At 42.7% G+C, this 26,513-nt stretch overlaps 3 protein-coding genes across 8 annotated transcripts in view; 1 reads left to right on the top strand and 2 right to left on the bottom strand.

The window, feature by feature from the left end:
* Positions 1 to 14,680, bottom strand: part of DBH (dopamine beta-hydroxylase) — a 146,870-nt gene extending 132,190 nt beyond the window's left edge. For both annotated transcript variants that reach the window (XM_074294041.1, XM_074294042.1), the window contains exon 1: positions 14,517 to 14,680. The gene's annotated coding sequence lies outside the window, so the exon portion shown is untranslated. The remainder of the gene's footprint in view (positions 1 to 14,516) is intronic.
* FAM163B (family with sequence similarity 163 member B) overlaps positions 1 to 14,988 on the top strand; it is a 60,006-nt gene extending 45,018 nt beyond the window's left edge. For 3 of the 5 annotated variants that reach the window (XM_074294048.1, XM_074294044.1, XM_074294043.1), the window contains 2 exons: positions 11,599 to 11,714; positions 12,123 to 14,988. In XM_074294048.1, coding sequence (XP_074150149.1) covers positions 11,622 to 11,714; positions 12,123 to 12,515 — 486 coding nt within the window. In that variant the 5' untranslated portion in view covers positions 11,599 to 11,621 and the 3' untranslated portion in view covers positions 12,516 to 14,988. Of the gene's footprint in view, positions 1 to 10,434; positions 10,509 to 11,598; positions 11,715 to 12,122 lie in introns of all 5 variants that reach the window. The other 2 variants (XM_074294045.1, XM_074294046.1) reach the window with 1 other exon arrangement.
* A 4,326-nt stretch (positions 14,989 to 19,314) lies between these two features.
* The window catches only part of ADAMTSL2 (ADAMTS like 2), a 45,402-nt gene continuing 38,203 nt past the window's right edge, over positions 19,315 to 26,513 (bottom strand). Inside the window, 6 exon segments of the mRNA XM_074284847.1 lie at positions 19,315 to 20,197; positions 20,199 to 20,278; positions 21,055 to 21,199; positions 23,401 to 23,577; positions 23,677 to 23,847; positions 24,702 to 24,857. Coding sequence (XP_074140948.1) covers positions 20,159 to 20,197; positions 20,199 to 20,278; positions 21,055 to 21,199; positions 23,401 to 23,577; positions 23,677 to 23,847; positions 24,702 to 24,857 — 768 coding nt within the window. The 3' untranslated portion in view covers positions 19,315 to 20,158.

Below are 26,513 nucleotides of genomic sequence, written 5' to 3'. Positions count from 1 at the left end.
TATCTCATTGAACAGGCTAACCTGCCCTGGATGGAATGCACTTCCTCCTTAGCTTCTTCAGGGTTCAGTTCAGCCTCTGTCTTTCATCCTAAGCCTTTTCCCATCTCCCTAGTTAATAGTGCCCACTCCCTTGTAAAATTTCCTTGTATTTACTAATATCTTTACATGTTATTTCCCCCAATAAAAAGATAAACATCTTGTTTTCAATTTGGGGTTTTTTTGGTCTTCCCCTAGAAGTCAGTCAATAAACATTTATCAAGCCCCTATTTTGTGCCAGGCATTTTACAAATATGATCTCATTTGATCCTTGCAACAACTCTGTAAAGTTGGTGCTATTAATATTTCCTTTTTACAATTGAGGAAACCGAAGCAAAATAGAAGAAACCACAGAAGTTAGTGGTCCCCTCACTGAAGGTCTGCAAACAAATATTGGCTGACCACTTGTCACATTTATGGTCTGTCCATTCTTATTCAGAGATGCTATGGAGTTTGAGATACAGAATGGTATAGGATAAAGACCATGGCATTTGGTATCAGAGAACCTGAATTAGCATTCTGGATCTTGTCACTTACCTTGTTACATTGAGTAACTCACCTAATTTCAGTGGGCCTCAATTTGCTCATATATAAAATAAGGGAATAGATTAAATAACCTTCCAAGGACAGTTGGGTGATGCAGATAGAGCACTGGGCTTAGAATCTAATAAGTTCAAATCCAGCCTCAGACACTTACTATGTGACCTTGGGCGAGTCCCTTCACCCTATCACTTTTCTCCTCTGTTTAATGAGCTGGAGAAGGCGATGGTCAACCTCTCCAGTACTTTGCCATGAAAATCTCAAATGGAATCCCAAAGAATCAGACATGACTGAAGTGATGAAAAACAATAAGGGTCCTTCCAGCTCTAGACCAAGACAAAAATGAGCCTCTTCCAATTCAAGACTTATTTAGATCTAGGGATTCAGAAAATAGAAAGATGATTGCAGAAGTGTGATTGGGTCAGTCAGGAAGAGCTTCATGGAAAATATAGCCCCTCAGAATCAGGAAATCATTATACACTTCAACAACAATACTGTATGAGGATGTATTCTGATGGAAGTGGATATCTTCAACAAAGAGAAGATCTAATTCAGTTCCAATTGATCAATGATGGACAGAAGCAGCTACACCCAAAGAAGGAACACTGGGAAATGAATGTGGACTATTTGCATTTTTGTTTTTCTTCCCAGGTTATTTTTACCTTCTGAATCCAATTCTTCTTGTACAACAAGAGAACTGTACGGTTCTGTACACATATATTGTATCTAGGATATACTATAATATATTTAATATGTATAAGACTGCCTCCCATCTAGGGGAGGGGTTAGAGGGAGGGAAGGGAAAAGTCAGAACAGAAGTGAGTGCAAGGGATAATGTTGTAAAAAATTATCTATGCATATGTTCTGTCAATAAAAAGTTACAATAAAAAATATTTCTGCAAAAAAAAAAAAAGAAACAAACAAAGAAAGAAAGAAAATATAGCTCCTCAGAGAACAAGGCTACTTGTATCCCTTTCTGGGAGGGATTCTCCCCTGGCTTGTAATAAAGTTGGAGACTCAGCAAGAATTTATCAAAGTGTTCCATTCTCCTGGTTTCTAAGAGCAGGCATGGGAAGATATAAGAAAGGGTCCTATGTACTGGTTGGGGAAACTGGGATCAGGATTAAGGGGGTGCAACTCCCATCTCAATTCTATTCTTGCAAAAGTGGGGAGAACTTTATAAAGCTTTTAAGCAGTTTATAATCCAGAGGGACAGATTAACAGTTCAGTGAGATGTTTGCCAAATTGTCTTGGCTAGTAGTTCTGATAATTCAATAAACCATCAGAGAAGACAAAGAGTATTTTCAAAACTGACAGATTGTTCCTTTACTCCAAACAGGAACTGGGGTAGCCTTTCTATAAGAGTTAAGGTCATCTTTGTTCCTCCAAACTGCCCTCACATTTTTCTACCAAGTCTTCTGACAACATCTAACTCTCTATAAGAAAACTGAAAATTTTCACTATATTCTTTCATTTATCCATTCAACAAATATTTAATAGGCACCTACTGCTAAACACCAAGAGAGATTAATAATTAAATTAAGAAATAAGCCCATTCTGCCTCTTTAAAAAGATGGAAGGTTTACAAGTGTGTGGCACATTGCCCATATTTTCACTTTTTCAATGATTTCTTAATCTTTTTTTTTCTTTTTGTTCTTAAGAATGTTATGTTTTTATACAGGATGGCTTTCAGGGAAAGTAACAGAGGAGAACCACTTGGAAAACTTGAGAACTAGGTATCATATTCTGTAGGACCTTGAACATCAGGCAGAGGGATCTGAGTTCTATTGAGAGACAATAGGGAACCCTGAAGGATTTTAACAATATGCTGGCTTGTTGTAGAGATCAGATGTACAGGTGCACATCCTGTACATGATTTTATAAGCCTTAAAGTGCTTAAAATGGCAAGCATTGTTAATGTTGTTCTCATTATCATAGCGTCATACTAATTATTATTGTTGTAGTTAACCTTTGCAGTTAAAGTGAAAGGTCTTCACTTCTCATCTGGGCTAAGACATTGCTTATTGGAGTAAGTAAAAATGGCTTGACTTAAACAGAAATTTAGATCATAGTCATGTGATGAATAGAACATTGGAGTTGCAGGTTGGAGAAGGAGGGGTGACTCAAATCTTGCTTTAGGCACTCACTGGCTATGTGACAGATAGTGGACAAGTTACTTGACTTCTCATGCCTCAGTTTACTTCTCTGAAAAAATATAAATAATAACATTAGAACTACCTGCCTGATAGGATTACATGAGGAGAGTGCTTTGCAATCCTTAAAGCACTCAATAAATGTGTTTTTATTAGAGCTAGAAGCAAATATATGACTCTCTGGAGGGAAAATGTACATACAACATACTTATATGTTTAATCAGCATTGTTAACATTTTCTCTGTCACTTTAATAAGTCTAGACAATCAACAAAACAATAAATTGAGCCATGATTTGTGGTGAGAGTTAAGAGACGTAAACACAGTGAAAGGGTAACCCTCAAGAGCTGGTTAAAACTAGCTCTGGCACATCTTTCGCTAGAAGGAACTGCAGAGATTGTCTATTCCAAATCTCTCTTTTAGATGAGGAATTAAACAGGCTTGAAAAAGAAGTGGCTTGCCTATAGTCACTCAGTGACTTAGTGAAAGAAGCAGATCTAGCGCCCAGTTCTAGGGGGAGAGGCAATATGATAGAACAGAGCAGACACTTGAGTCTCATCTCTGCTGCTTACTATTTGTGTAACTGAGGAAATCACTCAATTGCTTTGGGCCTGATTCTTCATCTGCAAATTGAGAGAGTTAAATCTCTAAGTCATCCTTTTTACCTATAAATTCAATGATGCTAGAGCCTACAATCCTGAATCCTGACTTGAAAAAGAACAGTAAAGATTTCTCCACGGTGCTGAAGAATCTCCATTCCCTACTAGCTAGAGGCACCTGGTGTAGCAGTAGATAATAAAGATGACTCAGCTTTGGACAGGGGAAGGAGCAAAAGCATGGAAGGACCTCCCACAAGGAGCTGAGCTGCCATTGTGTGTGCATGGACTGGGGACTCTGCCTCTCTGGCCCTGGCATTCCTCTGAGGCATTTCTGCTCCTCAGCATATCTATAAAGCCTGGGATCAGATCCCTTGACAGCGTGCTCCAGCTGGCACAAATACAGGTGTCATGGAGATAGCTGCTGACAGCCGTTGGGGTTGGGCTGGGAGCCTTCTACGGGCCAAGTACAGAGGGCTGGACAGAGTTCCCCATCACGGCACCAGGTTGCTCTCTCCTTCCAAGCTGTGCAGAATCGGGCAGTGGCAGCAGAGATCAGGACCCCTCCAATTCTGTTCTCATGGGTAAAAAGGCTCAAATGACAGTGGGCTCAGATGAACTTCCAAAAGCTATTTGGGAAGGTAGCATGAGAGACAGAAAAGAAGCCAGCCTGTTCTGGGAATGGCTCATAAGCCTCCAGTTGGCCTTAGCAGTAATCATGACAATCATTTGACTCCTTAACACTTACAATAACCAGGGGTGTGGTGGTCTTAGCGTCAGAGCATTGTATTAGGTCAGAACATAGAACATCAGAGCTGGAAACATCCTTAGAACATAGACATAAACCTAGATGGGATATTAGAGTGTAGTTCAAACTCTTCATTTTATAGGCAAAGGCCCTTGCATTTCCAAAACTGATACTAACATTTCCCAAAAGGACTGCTTACCCAAATCCTACTTCCACCCCTACCCCAAACAGATAGTTTTAAATGAACCAAAAAGAAAAAAGATGATGTGGCAAAGACCATCTGCATTAAACTCTCATTTGGACAGATGTGTAATTAAGGCACAATCTGGTCTTTCCAGTTACCCCCCCCCAGTCCATCCCATAGTCCACTGCCAGATTCAGTCTTCCAAAAACATACATTTCCTCATGACCCACCCTTGCTTTAAAATCTTCACTGTCTTCCCATTGTGAGTCTAGGGAGAGGCTGATATGGATTGAGTGAACCATAACATTTCCAGGCACCCAGGTTCACAAACTAACTGCCATCCTTGACTTTCTCATTCCTCATATCTAATCAGTTATTAAATTCTGTTGATTTTACCTTAATAAGATTCCTCAAATATGTTCTTTTGTCTCTACCTTAGTGCAGACCCTTAGCTCCTTCCATCTGGACTCTTGCAATAGACTGCTGGTGAATCTCCTTGCCTCAAGTCTCTCCCCAACATACTTAGCTCACCAAAGTGAGCTTCCTAAGGTGAAAGTTTGACCAGGTCACCACTACTACTACCTCTCACTAAATCAACTTCCATGGCTCCCTATTATATACAGTTTAACATATACTATCCTCTATCTGGGACTCAAAGCCCATCATAACTTGATTCCCTCTTACTTTTCCAAGCTCCTTACACCTTCCTTCTTTCCATTTACTCTGCAGTAGAATGACACTGGCTTCCTGAACACTCCATCTCTTGACTCCTTGTATTTTCAATGGTTTCCTCCATACATAAGATTCTCTCTCTTCCTCATCACTTGCCTCCAGGCTTCCTTCAATCAATTAACTTTTATTAAGTGCCTCGTAGATGCGAAGTGATGGAGGAGAGAATCCTAGGTCACTTTAATTCTGTCTGCCTCAGTTTCCTCATCTGTAAAATGAACTGGAAAAGGAAATGTCAAACCATTCTAGTATCTTTGCCAAGAAAACCCCAAAAGGGTCATGAAGTGTTAAACATGACTGAAAACAAGTGAAGAACAACAATAACTATATAGTAGGCTTTGTGCTAGGCAGTGGAGATACAAGAGATACAAGAGGAGTTTACCATCTAATCCTTCCCATCTCAGCTAAAATCCCATCTTCTTCCTGAAGACTTTCCTATTCCTCCTGAGTGCCAGAGCTCTCCCTCTCATATGCTCTCCATTTTATCCTGCTTGTATAGTGTTTATGGATTGTGTTCCTCCTATTCTAATGCGAGCTCCTTGAGGGGAGTGACTGATTTTGCCTTACTTTGTATTCCTAGCATTTAGCATACTACCTGATACTTTGGCATTTTATGTGCCTTAATCCAGCCTCCACTAGATTACAAACTTCTTGAGGTCAGGGATGGTGTTATTCCTTGTATTATCCATAGTACCTAGCACATAGTCTTGCCTGGAACAGGAATTCAGTAAATAATTGTTGGGTCAAAAAGAATGGTGAAGTTATTACTACTGGAAATTTCTCTAAAGATGCCTTGTTTTAGAGGCTGATAAGCTAAATCCTTTTTAATCTAACAGCCATATATAGTGTTTCTCCAAATCATCCTTGCATTTAATTTAGTTCTTTTTTTTATGCTATTACATGAAACTATTATTTCCTGAACTAGATTTAAGCTATTGTGTTTAAAAAATGGTATTTTCTACTTTCGTTCTAGCATAAGATAGGAAATAGAACCTTCCCAATAAATGGGTTTGTGTTGTTTGTTGTTGTGTTGCTGTTTGTTTATTTGTTTTGGCTTGATATGAAACTCCATAATTAATAATAGCTAATATATATGGCAGCTACATAATACAATGGATAGAGTTCTGAGCCTGGGGTCATGCAGACTCCTCTCCCCAAGTTCCAATCTGTTCTTATTGGCCTGAACAAGTCATTTAACTCTATTTGCCTCAGTTTCCTCGTCTGTAAAATAAGTTGGAAAAGATAATGGCAAACCAATCCAGTAGCTTGTTCCCAAAACTCTAGGGATTTAGAATTAGGCAGGGGTCAGCTAGATGGTCCAGTAGATAGACTACTGGCCCTTAGGCAGGAGGACTTGAATTCAAATCCATCCTCAGACATTTAAAACTTAGTAGCTGCATGATCTTGGGTAAGTCACTTACCCCTAATTGCCTCACAAAAATAATAGTAACAAACCAAAGAGTTAAGAATAATTGAAGCAACTGAATAACAACAAAATCTATACATAACACTTGGAGGTTTGCAGAGTACTTTATCTATTTTACTTAATTTGATCCTCTTCAAAGGTCAGTGATATTATTAACTAAATAGTCTCTGATTCGAGGACTCCAAGTCCAGTTCTCCAACCTCTGTGCCACTGGCTGCCTCACGGCTGGGTTTAATGTGCTCTATCATTTGCACTTTTAAAGCTCTACTTCAAATTAAGTCAGCATGCATTTATTAAATGCTTACTGTGTGGCAGGCACTGTATTAAGGACTGGGAATAAAAAATGGAAGCAAAAAGACATTCCCTGTCCTCAAGAAGCTTATATTCTAACCCAGGTTCTGACTACATGGCGTTGACACAGACTTTTACTTCTCTAGATTTCAGATTCTCCTCCCTATAATAATATAACAACATTTATATAGTATCTACTTTATATCAGACACTGTGCTAAACACTAGACACATTTAATCCTCACAATAATTCTGGGAAATAGGTCCTATTATTATTCCCATTTTACAGTTGAGGAAACTGAGGCAAGTAGATTGTAAGTGGCTTGCCCAGGGTCACACAGCTAATAAGTGTATAAGGCTGGATTTGAATTTAGGTCTTCCTGACTCCAACCCTAGTGCCGTCTCTACTACACCACTTTGCTGCCTCTAAAATGATAAAGTTGGATTAGATGAACCCTAAAATCCTTACAGCTATGATAATCTATAATTTCCTATGAATTCCCAAAGTAAAGATCTTGCTTTTATACAAAGACATTGAACTAGGGAATCAAAGGGTTTTGAATTCCAGTTCTATTCTGCCTTTCACTCTTTTGACCAACTGAACAATCTAACTCCTCAGTTTTTTCATCTATAAAATGGGGGTGATAATCGAAGCCCTGCTTCCCTCAGAGAGTTGGTGTGAGCACTTTGGAAAGCACAAGGCTATATATGAGTATCAGGGATTCTTGTGGCACTCGCTTTACCTGGTGAGTCTGGGAAAGGCTAAACCAAAACACAGCTGGTTTTGCTCAGAGCTGTGTCTCCACATTTACCAAGAGGGAGGGAGGGCCATGGAAGCATGCAGTTTAAAAACTCTTCCTCCCTCTCTGAGATCCACTGCCCAGTTTGTTTCTGCTCACCAAATTGGACATTGGAAGGAACATGAAATTTTCCAGGATACAAGACTCTGGAGGGACCCCTGTCTCGGCCATTTAGATACACGCCCCCACCTCCACCTGCCCTGCCAGCCTTCAGCCCTTCCTCCCTACACACCATGTACTTGGATTCTGTGCTTGTCTTACTCTTGTAGTCAGCAGGGCCCAGGCAGGGCCAGCTGGCTCAAACCTGACTGGCAGCCCGCCAGGCCAAGACTGTCTGTTGAGCTTTGCAAGAGCTGGTATGAGTGAGTGTGTGTGTGTGTGTGTGTGTGTGTGTGTGTGTGTGTGTGTGTGTGTGTGTGTGCTCCACTTGCTAGGCCCTTCCTCAGCCCCAGGTGGGGACTCGGAACCTGCAAAACCCTAATGGTCACAAATGACTTTTGAAAACGCCCTCCTTTCCCTTGCCAAGGACATATCCTCCAGGAGAGGCAGCAAAAAACTAGTTTATCCCTAAACTGGGCATCAGGAAACCTGAGTTCTGGTCCCAGTTATGACATTAAAAAGGCTGTATGACCTTCAGCAAATTACTTCTGCATTAATTGCCCAGAGAGGGACTCCATTCTTATCTTTTATAGTATCATGGAAAGAATATTATGTTGAGTTAAGGGACCTAGAGTTCAAATCTTGACTCTGTTACTGACCGTATGAACTTGGACAAGTTACAACCTCTATAAACCTCAGTTTCCTCATCTATAAAATAAGAGAATTCTAGTTCTAATAGGGAATGATTAATGTGAGAGTCCATAGTCAGCTAAAAACTCCTTTACCCCAGGCTAATGGACATAGTTCTAAAACAGGGCTCCTAAGATTCATAACTAGAAGGAATCCTGATGATCAGAAGTTGTTAACCATTTTTGTGCCATGGACTCCCTTCCCTGTCTGATGAAATCTATGAATCCCTTCTTAAAGTAATATTTTTGAATACACAAAATAAAATACATAGGATTACAAAGGAAACCAAATATATTGAAATATTATTATCAAACTTTTAAAAAACTTTACATATGACTGGTTAAGAATCTCTGATCTATGTTTTCTTTCACAATGTGACTTTTATGGAACTTGATATGCTTTTTTAATGGGGGCTGGGGTGGGAATAAGGGAGAGAAGCTGGAATTCAAGTTTTAAAAATAAATGTAAAAATTGTTTAAAATGTAATTGGGGAAAATATTAAATAAATATATATTTTTTAAATTATATGGGACTATTAAGGTTTCACAGGTTCCGAGCCTAGTCCAGTCCCCTCATTGAGGGTTGTTGATATACTTGGTATAATACAAATTACCTTGGTAAAAAGTCCAGGGAAGTTATGTAGATGGAGGGAAACTGTATTTGTGACCTGTGGGGCCTCCAAAATTGACAGCCTGATCTGACACCAGAGCAGAGGATAGGATTTGAGAAGATCATTTTCTACATCAGATACATTGACCCATCAAAGAGAATTCAGTGGGTGGGGGTGGGGGTGGAATAGATTCTAACTCTAAAGGCCTCTGGAGGTAGAGGAGAGCTACTGGTTTAGGAGAACCAACCTAGAAGCTTGGTTTTTGTAAAAAAAAAAAAAAAAATTTATTGATCTCTTTTATTTTTATATCACCTTTGTTTCTTAATACATTCCTTCCCTTCCCTTTCTCAGAGAGTCATCTCTTATATTATAGGAACTGTAACAAATGAAAAGGAGGAAGGAGGTAGAAATAGTTTAGAAAAACTAACCAATATGCAAACCAAGTCAGATACAGATTTAGGTAAGTGAGTAGATAGGTAGGTAGATAGATGCATAGATAGATACATAGATGATAATTAGATAGAGGGTTGGGTGGATGGATGGATACAGTTTCCCATATTCTGGGTCCATACCTCAACAAAGAAGGGAGGGAGATACATTCCTATCACTTCACTGGAACCAAGCATAGTTATAATAATTTAAAAGTAATGAAGTTTTTTTTTTCTTTCTTTCACTGTCTTCATGCTTTCCATTTACCTTGTAGTCATTGTTTACACTTTTCTCCTGAGGGTGTCCAGGTCAGTCTCATCAATATATATATATATATATTCCCATGATTCTCTGAGTTTCTCATATTCACCATTCTCACAGCACAATAATACTCGAATATATTTATATATCACATTCTTTAGCCCTTCACAAAACTAAGGGGGAATCTATTTTTCCCAGTTCTTCATTACTACAAAAAGAGCTGTCTACAGATATTTGGGGCTATCTAGGATTTCTCTATCAGGGACTGCCATATCCTGCTGGCTGGCAAAATCCTGAAGCCTGGACACACACATTCAGCAAGGAATTCAGGAATATTTATTAGGCACTTACAAGGTGTTAAATCTGGTGCCGGCTTCTGGGAATCTAGAAATGAAAAACATCAGTGCTAATAACTTCACATTTCTATATCTTTTTTTAGGTTTACAAAAAGACCTTTCCCTACAACCTCTTCAGGTTAATAGTTTATAAATGTATTATAATAGCCGTTTTATAGACCAGGAAGCCAAGGCTCACAGAAAAAGTGGTAGATGTGGGATCCAGGACTAGAATCCAGGACTCCTTTCAAATCCAATTGATTTCAACACCAATCCCAGCCTTTAAAGAGTTTATAAGTTAAGGGAAGGAGGTATGAGAGAGAAAAAGAAGAGAACTAAGGAAAAGGCTGCAAATAGGCATCTTTAAGAGTTAGAGAGAGGGTTCTATTATGATACCCAAATTCTGGTCTCAATTCTGTCTTTTACTATTTGAATGATTTGAAACAAAGTAATCTAATTTCTTTGAATCTATTTAAAGTGAAATTAATAATCCCTGCCTCCCTCACTAGGTTGTAATGAAGATTGAATAAAATAATGGATATGGAAATGCTTTTAAGAGGGTAAAGAACCACATGAATCATAGGTGAGATTAACTAGATTCCTTATTTTTACCCATTTTCTACCACAGATAACAGTAGATTGCCTTAGTGACTCGATTCTGAAAAGGCTTTCACATGAATTCCCTCACTTGTCTTTATCATCCCCTGTTAGGTAGGGAAATACAAATGATTTATTATCCCAATTTCCCAGATTTTGGAAAAGAATGCACCAAGTAATTTTCCTGGATCCAAACATTCATCATTACTCCCCTTTAAAAAATAAACATACAAACACTTTAATAAAATAAGCCTTTGGCCCCCAAACAACCATTAGCTCACCACCACCCTCCTCTAAATTTATCAAGATATTGATCAATCAGAGATATGTAAGAACTGAATCCCTGAAGGCTTCTAATTCTTTTCCCCAGTTCCCCAAAATTTTGTCCAGGTTAAAATAAATAAGAGAACTCTTAAAAGAAGACTGCCTAAGACTTGGAGGAAACTGAATTCAAATCTAGCCTCAGACTCTAGCAGAGTTTCCATGAGCAAATCATTTTAACCTCTTTATGCCTCAGTTTTCTCAACTGTAAAATAGGGATAATAATAGGCCTTACTTCCAGGTTTGTTGCAAGGACTAAATGAGATGATATTTGTAACACAAGTAGCACAAAATCTGTCACAAAGTAGGCACTTAATAAATGCTTATTTTCTTCCTTCTTAAGAAGAGCTTGAGGAGAGAAGGTATGGCCAGAGGGGAAAGGGGTAGGATCCACTTTACCTTTTAATGATTTGAACTATGAGAAGTTCAAGTCTTTTTTTTTTTTAAAGCAGCCTCCGATTAGGGGTAAGAATAGATTTGGGTTCCAATCAGCTCTTTACCTTTGCAATAGGACTTCACCTTAATTTCCTCTTCTGAAAAAGGAGGGAATGGAACCTTTGGGCCTTTTTCCACTCTCCATCCTCTGGCCCTACAAAGTTAGCCCTTTTCCTCCCTCACTGGCTGCCTTCCTGGCAGTCTGGCTGTTTAGGGCTCCCTCAGTCCTGAGTGAGCCCTGGGCATTTCCCTTCTTGGCGGCCCCCATTACCCTGCATCTTCTTTCTGCGCATGTTTCAAAGCTTGCTTGTGTCTTTCAGGCAGTTAATGGAGAAGCGGGCGAATGACAGCCGGGACTGTGGTCATCACAGGTGGAATATTAGCAACAGTTATTTTGCTCTGCATCATCGCAGTCCTATGTTACTGTAGGCTTCAGGTACAGTAATAATATGTGCTTTATTGAACTGTATTAGATTGGGTGAAGCTATGTTTTCCAGCTCAGTTTATTCCTAGCTAGAAGGATCACTTATTGAAGTCTGAAGGGAAGGTCAGACATCAGAGACATACAGGACAGGCAGTTCCATCCTGATGCCCGGCTATGCCATTGTCTCATTCTGGGAGTTTCTCCCTCTATAAAGTTAGTAATAAAAGAAGGAAGACATTGGACTTTAATATAGAAGTTCTACTTTAAATATAATAAAGATAAAAAATAATAAAATAAATAAAATAAAAATAAAACACCTACCTAACTCCCTAGGATGTTATAAGAGTCAGGTATGATGATGAGTGAAAGTCTCTTTGCAATGTTAAAAACACAAAGTGTTATTTCTTCTTCTACTTCCAGTATTACTGTTGCAAGAAAGATGAGTCAGAAGAGGATGAGGAAGAGCCCGACTTTGCTGTCCACTCCCACGTCCCACCACTCCACTCCAACCGAAACATTGTGCTGACTAACGGACCCTCACTCTACCCATCTTCTTCCTCATCTTTCAATCAGAAATCCCCCCAGTGCCGTACCATCTGCCCCAGCTGCTCCCACTACGAACCGCCAACCTTCTTTCTTCAGGAACCAGAGGAAGTTCGAAATGGGGGTGAGCGCATCAACTATAAGAACATCAGTCAGGAAGACATAGAGCTGCCGGTAACCTTTGGTGGTCTTCAGGCCCTCAACCCCAACCGCCTGTCTGCCATGCGGGAAGCTTTCTCCCGGAGCCGGAGCATCAGCACGGATGTCTGAGCCCCTTCCCGACCCCCAGCTCTGGCAATGGGAGAGGAACACTGGACTGGGGATTGAGACCCGGCTTCTCGGCATAGCTTTGCCACTGACTCATTGGGTGACCATGGGCATGGCGTGGTCTCCATTTCTCTACCTGTAAAAATGGGATTCTGACTAGATGGTCTCTAAGGTCCTTGCAGCTTCATCGTTCTTTGATTTGGGAGCTTTCAGTCCTTCCTCCAGAATCTGAACATTAGTTTCACCACTGAGTAACCCACCAGCAGGTCTGACTGAGAGAGCTTATAAGATGATGAATGTATTTTGGTAGTCCATTGATCAGCAACAGAGCAAATCATTCTGTCAATCAGCAGACTCTTTCCTGAGCACCCACTGTGTGTCCAGCTCTCTGCATTAGGCACTATAAGGGGCACAAAAAAGTAGGAAACATATGCCCTGCCTTCACAAAGGTGAAAGTCTAGTTGGAGAAGCAGGGCATCCAGCAACATATTTAATAGGAGCAGGCTAATAGTCTAAGTTTAATACCCAATGAGGAGTACAAGCTGTAGAAAGATAAGAGGGAAAGGTCCCCATGATATGGGACAGTCAGGAAGGTCACTGTTTAAGGAAGAGTCTCAGAAGCAAAAGTGGCTGAATTCCAACTAAGAGATGATAATCAGAGAGTGAAAATGGACATGGGGCATGGGAGTAGGGGAAGGAGGAATCCAAGAATCCAAGAATTAAGGTGTTTAAGTCATTGCCTCCATTGTAGGGAAGGAATTTTGGTACCAGTCTATCTCTGATTCCCAGAACTGTTCTGAGGGTCACCACAGCCGGTATCTTGTCTCACATATCAAATGGCTGCCTGATGTTGGCAGATAGAATCACACGGCCTCCTCCAGTCCCCACTGGACATGAAGATATTCCTCTTAGCAGGATCTCCACTTCTGCAGACCCTAGATCCCTTTGGATCCAAAGTGGCTTCTGACTTTGGGTGACCCCATTGGTAGAAAGGGATCAGGATGCATGAGGAAGGATAAAGATAAAGATATTAACATATCACCTAATTAGTGTAATAATGGAGTATGGCTCTTGTCTTGCCCTCAGCATAGACAGACAGACAAAAAAAACCAGATAGTGCTAAGAAAAAGAAGTGATCCAAATTTGCCCGGAGACTTCTTTAGTCAGGCATGCAGGTGCACACACACCCACCCAAATACATATATATATGCCTAAGCCTCCTTGGGTAAAGTGATATGAGCTCTAGCTGGTTGACATAGGAACTTCTCTGCTACAACAGTCCTTGGAGTTTAAGTCATTGCCTAGAAGCCAGAAACCAGTTTGCCTATTCTCCTGCCTCCCACCCACATTCAACATTGACCTGCAGGCATAAACAGCAGAATCCACCCAACTATTTCAACAGACCCCCCCCCCATTACAACAATTTTCTCCCAAGTATTTTAACCTGAACACACAACCCACCATCACTGGTACATATCCACAAGGTCTAGGAGAAGAAATAAATCTGTTTTAACTGATTAGAGAAATCCCATAATTCTTACGGGTAAATCACTTAGCCCCCCGTGAAGGCAGCCATTTGTGTGGGTTTCCAATCATTTTCTACTTAGTAAAAGGCGATGCTTACTCTTTGGTGGCAGATTGTTGAACTATACGATTTTTAAAGCATACAGGAAATGAGGCTGCCTGGAAAAATCCATGTTCCCTGAGCTTCTCTCTGGACACCCTCAGTTCTGTCTCTGGGGATTTCTCCTCCAAGCCTACACTGCATAGGATATGGAATATGGATGGATAGTCCCCTTATGACCAGTCTGTTCACAATAGAGAAGAAGGTACTCCTCACTGAACTCTCTATTAAAACTTCTACACAGAAGACATGCTCTTGGCAAAGGGCAAACTATCATTTTAAAGTTGTGGTTGGTTTATAAATATTGTGTGCACCATGACAAGATAATTTCCTCTCATTCCCAGAAGGCTTTTAATTCCACAGAAGAAGTTTCAAAGTACCTGAAAGATTCACCCCTTTTGGTATTCTTGATTTTCTTTCTTCTCCTCCTCCTGCCTTGGTCTGTAGCATATTAGATTTGCCCAGTTAATTCATCCTTGAGTAGGGCAAATGGTCAGTGAAGCTTTGGTGTGAGTATCTTTTCCAGCTTGGTGTTCTCAAAGGTCTGATGTTATAACAGAAGCTTGAACCAAACTCTTACTTTGTACAAATTCTTATCTGAGGTTGGTTCTGTAGCATTTGACTTGGGGGGGAGGGAGTGGGGGGAGGGCAATTTCCTGTGTTGTCTATTTTCCTGTTTCCTTTTCTGATCTATACATAACTATAATATATATATATACATATATAGCTTTGAAATGAAATAAGAGAAAGGCAGACTAACTTGGCAGAGGTGGACTGCTGAATGGTACTGACTCCTGGGCCCTGCTGGAAAAAAAAAAAAAAGAAAAGAAATAAACCTTATCTTTGACATTACTATGGAGAAGAGGCTTTTTCATCTGGTCCCATTTCCAGACCACTCTTTATAGTGGTTTAGGGAACAGAGATCCCGCCAGCCAGCAATGACATTGTACAGAAGACTGGCTTTAGCAAAAAAAAAAAAAAAAAAAAAAAAAAATTTTTGGTGAGAGAGGTCAAGGCCATAACCCAGACATATAATTGGTATATGGTATGGTTTTGAAAATGAAAGGCTAAGAATTACAACTATTATAGTCATCTGACTCTGGGGAGGGAAGTGACTGCCAAGAAGCTCATCTGAAAGCATGAGGGATTCCACCCCCGCCCCAGAATGAGCCTTAGAACAGTGGAACGAGTGGATGAGTGGAAGCAGAGCAGACTTCACAGGTAGATTGGTGCCCACAGAATAATCTAGGATGATACCAAATTAAAGACAGCCCTACTGCCTTTATTCCTTTGGATCTTAAAGAATCCCCCTTAAATGAAAACACTCTTTGGACAGAGCATTCTTCATTATTAGCTTTCACATTAATTATCGACAAGTCTCTGATTAGCTAAACAAGAATAGAAATGAAACATGGGGTGAGACATGGGGAGAGGACCCCAAAGACAGATTTGTCTGACTCCTGTTTGCTGAAAGCTGGTCCTGACTACATGAATACATGAGTCAAAGCAAAAAGCTCGGGGGACCTGAGGGGAACATCTACTCAGCCAATGACCTCTGATCCTAGGCAAGTCTTTTGAGCTTTCTGGATCTCAGTTTCCTCATCTATAAGGGTTCACACTAGATGGCCTCTAAATCTCTTCCAGCTCTAAAACTGTGATCCTAGGAGTAACCCTGTAGATTTCCTCATTTTTTAACCTAGTGCTCATAAAGTCAATACCTTCCTACCTTGGATTCAAATCCCACCCTTGCAATTTAGTATCTATAAGACTTTGAACAAGTCCCTTAATCTCCATGGGTCCCATGTCTAAAACAAGGGAGTTGGATGAGATGACCTTTGAAATTTCTCCCAACTTAAGTCCATGAAGCAAATTAGTGCAAAGAGCCATGTGCTCAGTAGGAGTGCCAGTGACACGCTGCTTAACTTGGAGAAAGCTCTCCTCTCCTCATCTGTACATCGTGGGTAGAAACTTAGTGGTCCCAGAAAGTAAGTTTGGAACAGTTCTACACACAGCCCCCCCCACTCCTGGTTTGGGAAAGGCCCAGTCTCCCTGGAATCCTGAAACACTTGTTGTATGTCCAGTCACCCCAGCTCCAGACCCTAGTCCTGGGAAGCCACAGCCAGGTGATGGACAGCTGTGAGACCCAAGCAGACCCACAAAGGGTGAAGTTCCTATGGATTCAGTCAGAGAGCAGGCAGGGAGTTCTCCCTATCCCCCCTGAAGGGATTATGGAACTCTCAGCTAAGGTGGGTTTCTCTAAGATTTTGTTATGGCTGCTAGGAGACTCACTACCTTCTGAGAAGAGAAGGAGAAAAGGGGCCTAAGCCACTAAAATTTTACTGAGCTGTACTTATTGTCAAGCTTACAGAAGAATTGTCATCTTTCTCCTCCTCCTCCCCCTATCCCTCCTTCCTTTTCCCTCACTCTTTCCTCTTCCTTCTTCCACTTCCTTCCCTCTTTCACCTTCTCCCCACCCCCTCCCTCCTGTTCTGTCTGTCTTTGTCTCTGTCTCTCTCTGTCCCTTTATGTGTGTGTCTCGTCTGTCTTTCTCTCCCTCTCTGTGTGTTTGTCTATCTCTGTCTCTCTTCTCTCTGTCTTTGTCTCTTTCTGTCTCTGTCTTTTCTGTCCCTCTTTTTCTGTCCATCTGTCTCTCCCGCTTTCTCTTTCTCTCTGTCTGTGTGTATCTCTCTCTGTCTCTTTCTATCTCTGTCTCTGTGTCTCTGTATATGTATGTCTCTTTGTCTCTCTGTCTCTATCTCTATGCTTCTCTGTGTGTATGTCTGTCTCTCTGTCTTTCTCTGTCTTTGTCTTTATCTTTATCTCTGTCTCTCTCTGTCTCTCTGTCTCTTCCTCTCTCTCTCTCTCCCCTTTCCATCTCCTCCCCATTCCTTCACCCCACTCCCAATACAGGCAGCTGATGGCTTAGTAGATGGAGTGATGAGCTTGGTATCATGAAGACCTAAGTTCAAATTTGACTTCAGATGCATGATCCAAGGCAACTAACTCATTTAACTTCTTTTTGCTTCAGTTTCCTCTGCTGTAAAATGGGGCTAAAGGAGCACCTACTTCCCAGGATTGTTATAAGGATCACAGGAGATAATATTTGTTAAAAGTCCTTGGCCTGGCCCGTAGTATGTTTTATATAACTCTTTATTCCCTTGCTCTACCCTCCAGAGTACAGCTGGAATAGGGAAGTTGCTGGTCCTCCTCACTCAGTAGTGGTGTGGAGCTCAGGTGATATAATGTATGTAAACACTTTGCAAACCTTGATCTGGTTCTTCAGTCATGTCTGACTCTTTGTGATCCCATTTGGGTACACACTAGAACACACTGGAATAGTTTGCCATTTCCTTCTCCAGATCATTTTACAGTTGAGGAAACTGAGGCAAACAGGGTTAAGGGACTTGCTCAGGGTCACACAGCTAGAAAGTGTCTGAGGGCAGATTTGAATTCAGGATGATAACTGCAGATGTGGCACTCTATCCACTGTGCCACCTAGCTGCTATTTGCAATCTTAAACTGCTAGATAAATGCCAGTAATCAGTATGACTATTAAACCCCACCTAGAGATGACTGCATTCCCCGAGCTTTCTGTTACACTGCTGCTGAGCTCAAGCAATGTTTATGGAGCGATCCAGGGGGCTGCTGGTAAATGTTTAACCAACTGTGATCTTGGGGTGGGTGGGGACAGACTTTTAAATTTAATCTGCATTATTAACAAGTCTAGACAATCAACAAAACAAATCAAACTCTTAGTCCCCATCTCTGAAGTACAGATGCTCACATTGAAATTTTAGTAATCAGAAGCCACAGAGCTGGCTCTCCCCGCCGCTCCGACTGCTCAGGTTTTCCCTCCTCTGTTCACCATATGCCGATCTAGCTTGCAGCAACAACCAGAGAGGCAGAATGCTTTTGTGAATGAAGCACAGGATTGGGAATCTAGAGACCTGATTCTCAGCACATCTCCTGGCTGGGTTGTTCAGTTGCGTCTGGCTCTTTGTGACCTTGTATGGGGTTTTCTTGGCAAAGATACTAGAATGCTTTGCCATTGCCTTCTTCGGTGGGTTTAGGCAGAGAGTGAGACTAAGTGACTTGCCCAGGTTCACACAGCTGTAAATGTCTGAAGCTGGATTTGCACCAAGGTCTTCTTGAGTCTGGGTCCAGTCCTCTATCCACTGCATGATCTAGCTGCCTCTGTTGCTTGTGGATTGATGGTCCAGCTAGCTGAGCGATGCAGGGGATAGAACACTTCATGAATTCAAATCCAGCCTCAGGAACTAGCTATGGGACTCTAAACAAGTCACTTATCCTATTTACCTCAGTTTCCCTCATCTATAAAGATGAGAATCAGAGGAGAAAATGGCAAACCAGTCCAGTAGCATTGCCAAGAAAACACCAAAATTGGGTCATAGAGAGTCAGACGTGACTAAAAAATGACTGAACAACAACAATCCCTGAGCCTCAGCTTTCACATCTGTACGCTGCAGGGTGGGGCATACAGTCTCTTCCAGCTCTGACATAAATGTTCTGACAGTGCATGTCTTAAGACCTCTTCCAGCTCTGATACTGCATTTTCTGAGGCTCTTCCTGTTCATAGATCCCCTCTCCCTGATATTCCATGTTCTAAGCTCTAACATGTTATATTCGAAGATCCCTTCCAGCTCTGACATTTCATAATGTTTGTGGGGTTTTGTTTGTTTGTTTGTTTGTTTGTTTTTAATTTGCCTGGTACAAAGCATACTGATGGGTATATTTACAAAACTGCTTTGGCCTGGGACAGACTTTTCTGGTCTTTTCAACATGAGGTTTGTGTGTCACTGCTGCTCCAATGAAGGCAAAAGTCCAGAGCTCTCCCTCAAAGCTCCCTGTGCTTCTTACTAATAGCTAACATTTATTTGTCACTTGCCATGTGCCAGATACTGGGCTAAGCCCTTCACAATTATTATCTCATTTGATCGTCACAAAAATCCTGGGAGGTACGTGCTATTATGGTTCCTGTTTTACAGATGAGTGAACCGAGAGAAAGAGCATTAGGTGACTTGCCCAAAGTCACACAGCTAGCCTGCACTCTATCCACTGAGCCACCTCGCTTACCTCTTTCCCTCCTCCTCCCAGGTTCCCTCATCCCACCCAAAGCATCCGATATCTAATATCTCAAGTAAATGAAACCAGATGCCATTCATAAATATGACAACTTTATTGACATACACAGATGAGTACTGATTAATGATTATAGGGATAAAACCCACTGTTTGTAAACAAATATATTAAGAAACAAATGCGTCTTTTGTGATATAAAGTGCAGGTACGTTTCATTATATACACTTCTGTCAGCATTGATGATCTTTTATAAGGACTATGAAACTGACATTTGGTTATGAGATAAAATTCTCTGAAAAGTATACACCTACTTTTACAGTCTTCTGTTCTCCTCTTCTCCTGTAGTACCCCTCCCCCTAGGGCCCCAAAGAACCAGGGGATAAAAGGTTTCACTCCAAGGCAACTCAAAAATCAACAGGATCCAATATTTTTGTTGCCAAACATTCTCCCCAAGCTTTCTCCCCTCCTTTTGGAATTTTGTGAGAGCCAGCAAGAAGCTGGGCATGGAGACAGGAGACCAAGCAGGCCTGGGTTGGAGGAGATACCCCCACAAAGGTTTGGATCTAAAACAGAAACAAATATACAAGATTCTATGTACATCCTTCCATCTATCCAGACACTACCAACATACAGTAGCGAGGAATCGTGGATGGCTCCAGCCTCGAAACCCAAGCGGTGACCAGTGGATCTCTCCCATGGGATTCAGGAGGTTCGGCAGAGCATGGTCCGCAGTCCCTTCCCTACAAGCAGAGGGCCAATGTTCATTTTTTCACAGGCTTGTGCTCCCAGCTACTGGGAAGAACTTCAATTAAAAGAAAGGGTGGAGAGGTCCCCTTCCATGGGACCCCCCCCCCAGTCCCTTCACTCTCTCAGTGTGGCAGTCCTGGCCAGGATGAAAAGGGAGGTCTCTCCTCCATGGAGCCTAGGAGTGGGTGGGTCTACAAGAACGGCAGCAGGCTTTTGCTGTAGTACCAGTGGCTACAAAGGTTGACCTTGATGGCCAAAGCACAGTTGGTCCCTGGCTGATCCTGGCAGCTGTCATCTACAGAAAGAGAAAAAAAAGCAGGTAAAATGGTGAAGAGCGACTCCAGAAAGAAAGCCAGAGGGATCTCGGCAATGCCTAGCCCTCCCCTCATCTTCCTAGGACTAGCTGACCTCCCTTGATCCCTCTCCAACTCTTTGTGAGCCTGTTTACAAAGTCACTGATCCCTAGGAGGAAAGCCACAGACAGGTAGGGAATAGGCCACCCATTTCCTTGACTTCCCTTCTGAAATAACCAGTCCCTAGTTCCTAGAACAATGGGTCCTCACACAAAAGTGTGGCTAAAATCTGAGTCCTGGTCCCAGGTCAGTCACAGGCACTTAGCCCTCTTCTGAGCCCTACCTTCTCCATCCATAAAATAGGGATAGTTGAGTGTTACTATGTGATTTCACATTGGGGTGAATCAAGTGGTATGACTGGGGATGTTGGAGCCATTTCTAACAGACAGTTCATCAGTAACTGTTTACAAAGTCCTTACTGGGGGCTCCCTGATAGGCTCTGCAGGGAGTGTACAACAATTATGAGATTCTGTCCCTGTCATCAAGGAACTTACAATCTAATTTGGAACAAATAGAGAACTTGGCAGTGATAAGTTAAGTGGAAGAAAGTTTATAGGACAGTGAAATTAAAACAAAATGTCCAGAATGGAGGGGCTCATTTAGGAGACTAGAATAGACTTTGATGAAGAAATCTCCAGGAGGCCAGGCTGGGAGGCAAAGGAAGCCAGGGCTCTGACTACAATGGCTCTCTCCCCACCATCTCTCCAGCCCTTCTCACCTGGAGGTTCTGTAGGGCATGGCTGCAGGTCACAGGTCTGTTTGGCAACCGGTTTCACCAATGGGTCACAGCCCCGAACAATGTCTGTTCCTTGATAGCATTTCACATCACGCATTCTCACCCCTACTCCACAGGTTTTGGTGCACTAAAGAAAGCAGAGATGACTCTTTATTAACCAAAACTCCTCCTATCTCAAGCCAAACACAGCCAAACTCTGTGTCTGGATGCTGAGCGACATACGTAAGCAAGTTAGCCCGGTCCAACCCAGACAGCCTTTGAAAGGGATACCGGAACACAGTACACTGATAAACACTGACTATATAACTTTGAACAAGATGTAATCTCATAGGATGGTAATTTCCTTCATCCATCAAATGAGTCTTTGATATTTAATTTTATTTTATTTTTCTGGTCCACATTCTTTCCCCATGGGGGAAAAAAATGCAAAACACATTACAAACATGCAGAATCACACAAAACAAATTCTCCAGTTGGCCATGTTCTCCCCCCCCAAAAAAAGTATCTGCACCCTGACTCCATTTCAGGAGGTGGGCAGCATATTTCATCATGAATTTTTTGGAACTGTGGTTGGTCACTGTTTAAATCAGAGTCTCTAAATCTTTCAAAGCTGTATGTCTTTACAATATTGTTATTGTATAAACTGTTTGGCTTCCGCTCACTTTAGTCTGCATTAGCCCATACTAATCTTTCCAGGTTTCTCTGAAACAATCCCCTTAATCATTTCTTATGGCACAATAATATTCTGTCACATTTGTATAACTTAACTTTTTCAGGCAATCTCCAACTGATGGGCACCCCCTCTGTTTCTAATTTTCTGCCACCATAAAAAGAACTTCTATAACTCGAATAAGTCTCTTAATCACCACCCTCCTTTTCACCAGGCTCTTGTGAGAATTAAATGAAATAATGGACATGTAAATTCTAAAGTGCAACACAATTTGTTATATATCCTAGGGTTTGAGTAGAGACGGGGGAGTTGGAATTTTTTTCCCACTCCAATAAAAGTCTTGTTTTGTTTTCCAATTAAATCAATCCTTCCCCTGAGCTCCCTGTGCAGATGTTGCCCTTGGAAAACCCCACTTCACGGTACAGAGCAGTGAAGACGTCTGCTGACCCTGCCTCACTCCCTGCCAAGATCTCACAGACAGCAGACACAGCCCCCCTCTTTCCGGGTTCTTTCCTGCCCCAGTACAGGCGACCCCACATTACACAGCCAAGTATGAGGCCTCCAAGCTGTTTATCTGCTACAAGTCCTGATAGGACTTGGTGGGGAGAGCGATAGAGGACATACACAGCCAGCTTGACAACCTTAGCCAAGGAGACAATCAGCCTCTGGGGATCACCCTGAAAGAGTCTTGGGGGGCAGCTGGGCCTTCGTGGGTCAAGTACAAGACACAGTACTCCATTTAGCTCCTTGTTCTCCAGAGACCTCAATGGATCTGAGCTGCAGCAAATTGAGGGGCTGTGCTTTGGGGGTGGAGCAGGCCTACACGAGTCCTTTGGACCACTGCTCAGGGAATTAGCTAGTTGCCATAAAGGCCAAACACGCAGTTTGTCCAAAATCCCCCAATATCTCTGAGGCAGAGAGGTAGGTGATATTCCATCTTTTCTCTTTCAGGCTGCTCTCCACAGTCATCCTACTGACTTCATTTCACCTGATTAAATCTATAGAAATGGGAGAAATGGGTTTGATTCAAAGTCCTGAGAATGGCCTTTATCCCCTCCTCCTTCTTTTCCTCTTCCTCCTCTTTCATCTTTTCTTCCTCCTTCTCCTTCCCTTCTTCCACTTCTTCCTCCTCCTCTCCTCTTTTCCTCTTCTGCTTCCTCCTTCTTCCTCTTTCTCCTTCTCCTCTTCCTTCTCTCTCTCTCTCTCTCCTCCTCCTCCTCCTCCTCTTCTTCCTCCTCTTTCTCTTCCTCCTCCTCCTTTTTCTCCTCCTCCTCTTTCTATATTCCTCCTCCTCTTCCCTCCCCTTTAACCTCTGGACCAGAGAGAACTGGGGCAAGGCAGGAAGAACAAAAAGGACATTTGAGCTCTCCCAGGCCAAGAAGAAAGGAGTGGAAGGGGAAAGTACCCTCTTGGACCCTATACAAAGTAAAAGAAAGGTCATCAGACTTGAAGTCAAGAGACATGGGTTTAAATCCCAACTTGTGTTTTCTCAGAGTGTAATTAAAAGTAATTTGATCTCAAGGACCTCTGTGTCTTCCTATTCCATGACAGAGAGATCCAAGATCACGGGCGTCAGTGGATGCCCCCAACACCTGCCGTTGACCTGCTCTGGAGCAGTAGAATCTTCCCAAGACTTGCGGAGACCCCAGATCCCTCACCTCAGACCATGGGGTGGTGTACCACTTGAAGCATGGCCTCTCGAAACAGGTACTCTCCTCCGTGGGCTTCTTGGTGATGTCACAGTCTGAGGGGCTCCTCGTCTTCAATTTCCCATTAGCCAGCTCCAGACACAGAACAATCCTTTTCTTCACCCCACGCCCACAAGTGGTATTGCACTGGAAGGAGAGGCAAACAGAAGGTCAGCCCTGGAGAAGATGAGGAAGGAGCTTGAGGTCAGCTTCCAGCCGGCTTCCCATAGTACCAAGGTCACTCACCCGCTCCCAGTCCTGAGCCAGCCAATGAGCGGGGCAGTTCTTGTCCCCACAGGGGTGGATGGCCAGCGGTTTGGCTTCCATATTACACTGGGACTCGGGAACGACCCGCCCGTCGCTGGTCTTGCAGTAGACATGTCGAATCATCCTTCCCTGGCCACAGCTTCCGCTGCACTACAAGGGGAGAGGGGAGTGGGAGACAGGAGAGGAAAAAATAGGGGTGGGGGAGAGAAGAAAAATGAAAGAGACAGAGACAGAGAGAGGGAAAGAGGAGACAGAAGGAGAGAGAAAAGGAGGAGGAGGAGGAGGAGGAGGAGGAGGAGGAGGAAGAGGAGGAGGAGGAGGAGGAGGAGGGGAAAGGGGAGAGGTAGGAGAAGAGAGAGAAGAGAAACAGACAGAGAGAAAATGAGAGAGAAAGGAGGGAATTTGAAGAGAAAAGGCAGCAAGAGAATGGAGCAAGAATGGCAGCAAGAGGAGGTAGTCAAGGAGAAGAGATGGGCAGAGGAAGAAAAGAGGATGTCAGAAAGGAAGTGTGGAAAGGAGAGGAAGGTAGAAAGAAAAGGGGAGACAGAGACAGAGAGAGAGAGAGAGAGAGAGAGAGAGAGAGAGAGAGAGAGAGAGAGAGAGAGAGAGAGAGAGAGAGAGAGAGAGAAATGAGGCAGTGGCAAAAAAAAAAAAGAAGGAAGGAGAATAGAGGGTATGGAGAGAGAAAACACCCTGTATTAGAAGGTTTCAAATTGTAAAAACTTGAGGAAGGTGATTGCCTGGCTCTCACTATTCCTGGCTTCCTCCCAAAGAAGAAGGGGCTTCAGGCCTCAGGTGAATGGAGTTGCCATGGTGACAGCTTATTTTTAGAGAATGGCTGAATCCAAAAAGATGGAGAAAAGGCCCGAGCATCCCCAGTCACAGGGGATGCTTTTCCAGACTCACCTTTGCTTCCCTCTTGCTCCCAGCCCCAGCCCAGAGGGAGACCTATCCTCAGGAGTGTTTCTTGTGCTTAGTGACCTAGGAGAGCAGGAGCCACTCACCGGTCCCCAGTCTGAGACGGTCCATTGTCGGTCACAGGGGGGGCCCGTGCAGTTCTTCTCTGCCACCGGCCTCGTGTTGGCGTCACAGAGCTTCTCGTCCTCGGAACATCGGATATCCCGGGTCACCACACTCCTCTCCCCACACCTGGCTGCGCACTGAAGACCAGGGGACAAAGAACAGAGGGGGTCATTAAGTCAGTATCCAGCAACCTCTTCCCAAACCAGAAGCATTTATTTACCTGGAAGCAGAACTCACTCCGTTCTTATGAATTATTTTATTTTATTTTTAATCTTATTTATATCTAGTATGAGTAACACTGGGAAGGACCTTACCAGCCAGCATCTCCCACATCTGAAATTCTACCATTTGGTAGCATATCAAAATCCCATTCTTAGAATAAATACCTTTTATCTCTCTCAGCTGTAAGAGACCATTTGAATATGACAACTTTGGATATCTCTATCTAGAAGACTGAACCCAGAGGGAAAGATAGATGACTATGCCCCAAAAGGGGAATTTGAATCCTAAAGTCACTGACTTCCAATCATGCTGTGTCCCAGCCCAACCCCAAGGACAATGGATAGAGCACTGGACCTAGAATTAAGGAAAAATCCATCCAAATCTGACCTCAGGCACTTGCTAGCTATGTAACTCTGGGCAAACCCCCTTTTGCCTCAATTCCTCATCTGTAAAATGAGGACACAATGAAGAAGGGAATGGCAAACCACTCAAGTTTCTTTGCCAAGAAAACTCTGCCAGGGGTCATGAGCAAAAGTTCAAGACATGACAGTCCAAGACAGCAGCTCTGCCCTACCCACTTCTATACTAGGGAATAAGCGGGGCAGTTCTTGTCCCCACAAGAGTGGATGGCCAGGGGTTTGGCCACTGGGACTGTGGGTACACATTACCACTTTCTCTCTCTCCTAAGACAATAACCCCAGAGCCACTCCTAGTCTTTCCAGAGAAATGGGAATCTCCAGACCCCTTTGTGTGCACCTCTCTTTTGCCCTTTTGTTCTATTTTTTTTTTGTGTGGTTATTTGTTTCTATACCTAAGCCCTCTACAATTCTAAGAGTTCCTGGAGGACAAAAACCATATCTTATGCACATTTATCTCCCTTGGGCTAAGAATGGAGCCCAAATCAATAACTGTTTATTAAACCTGAAAGACTGAGAACCCAGAATGGATCAATAGTTCTGCCCCTCTTCCCAGTGGGTCTGCATGAAAAATAGCCCTTGACTGCTGTGCTGACCAGGCTATCTTTCATATGTGAAGCCTTGCCTCAGGAGGTCATGGCCTTTAAGGCAAGAATGGGGGGCGGGATCACACCAAGCGACCAAACTAGGCTTTCCAGCTCCTCAGGAGACTGATTCCACAACAGCTGAACAATTTCCTAAGCCCTGAGTCCATTCATCTCAAACTAAAGTCCAGGTGGCCAAAATTCAGGAAAACAGAAGAATTTGGACTGATCCTTGAAGGGATCACTTATCCCAGTGTTCAGGATGGGAATCTCTCCTCCAAACTGGCTGGCTCTGTCCCAGGGAGGCTGGCTACTAAAAAGAGTACTTGGAGCTTCGAGCCATAACAGATCCCTTCCCCCAAATAAAACACAGTAATTCCTGGGGGAAGCTGGCCCACTTGGAAAATCCCTATCCATCACTAAAACCCTGAGCTCTGTAGCAACACCGATTCCCTCGGAGCTGTCCCTTTGTCAGTCTAAGTACACAACATTTAGGAAGGAAAAAAGAATTTTCTAATAACCAGAACTGCCCAAAGTAGAATGTGTTGTCAAACAAGACAGTGAACACCCT

This window comes from Sminthopsis crassicaudata, chromosome 2 (assembly GCF_048593235.1).
Source record: "Sminthopsis crassicaudata isolate SCR6 chromosome 2, ASM4859323v1, whole genome shotgun sequence".
Taxonomy (NCBI): Eukaryota; Metazoa; Chordata; class Mammalia; order Dasyuromorphia; family Dasyuridae; genus Sminthopsis; species Sminthopsis crassicaudata.
Note: the sequence above shows the minus strand (reverse complement) of the source record. Positions and strands in the feature narration are given on the sequence as shown.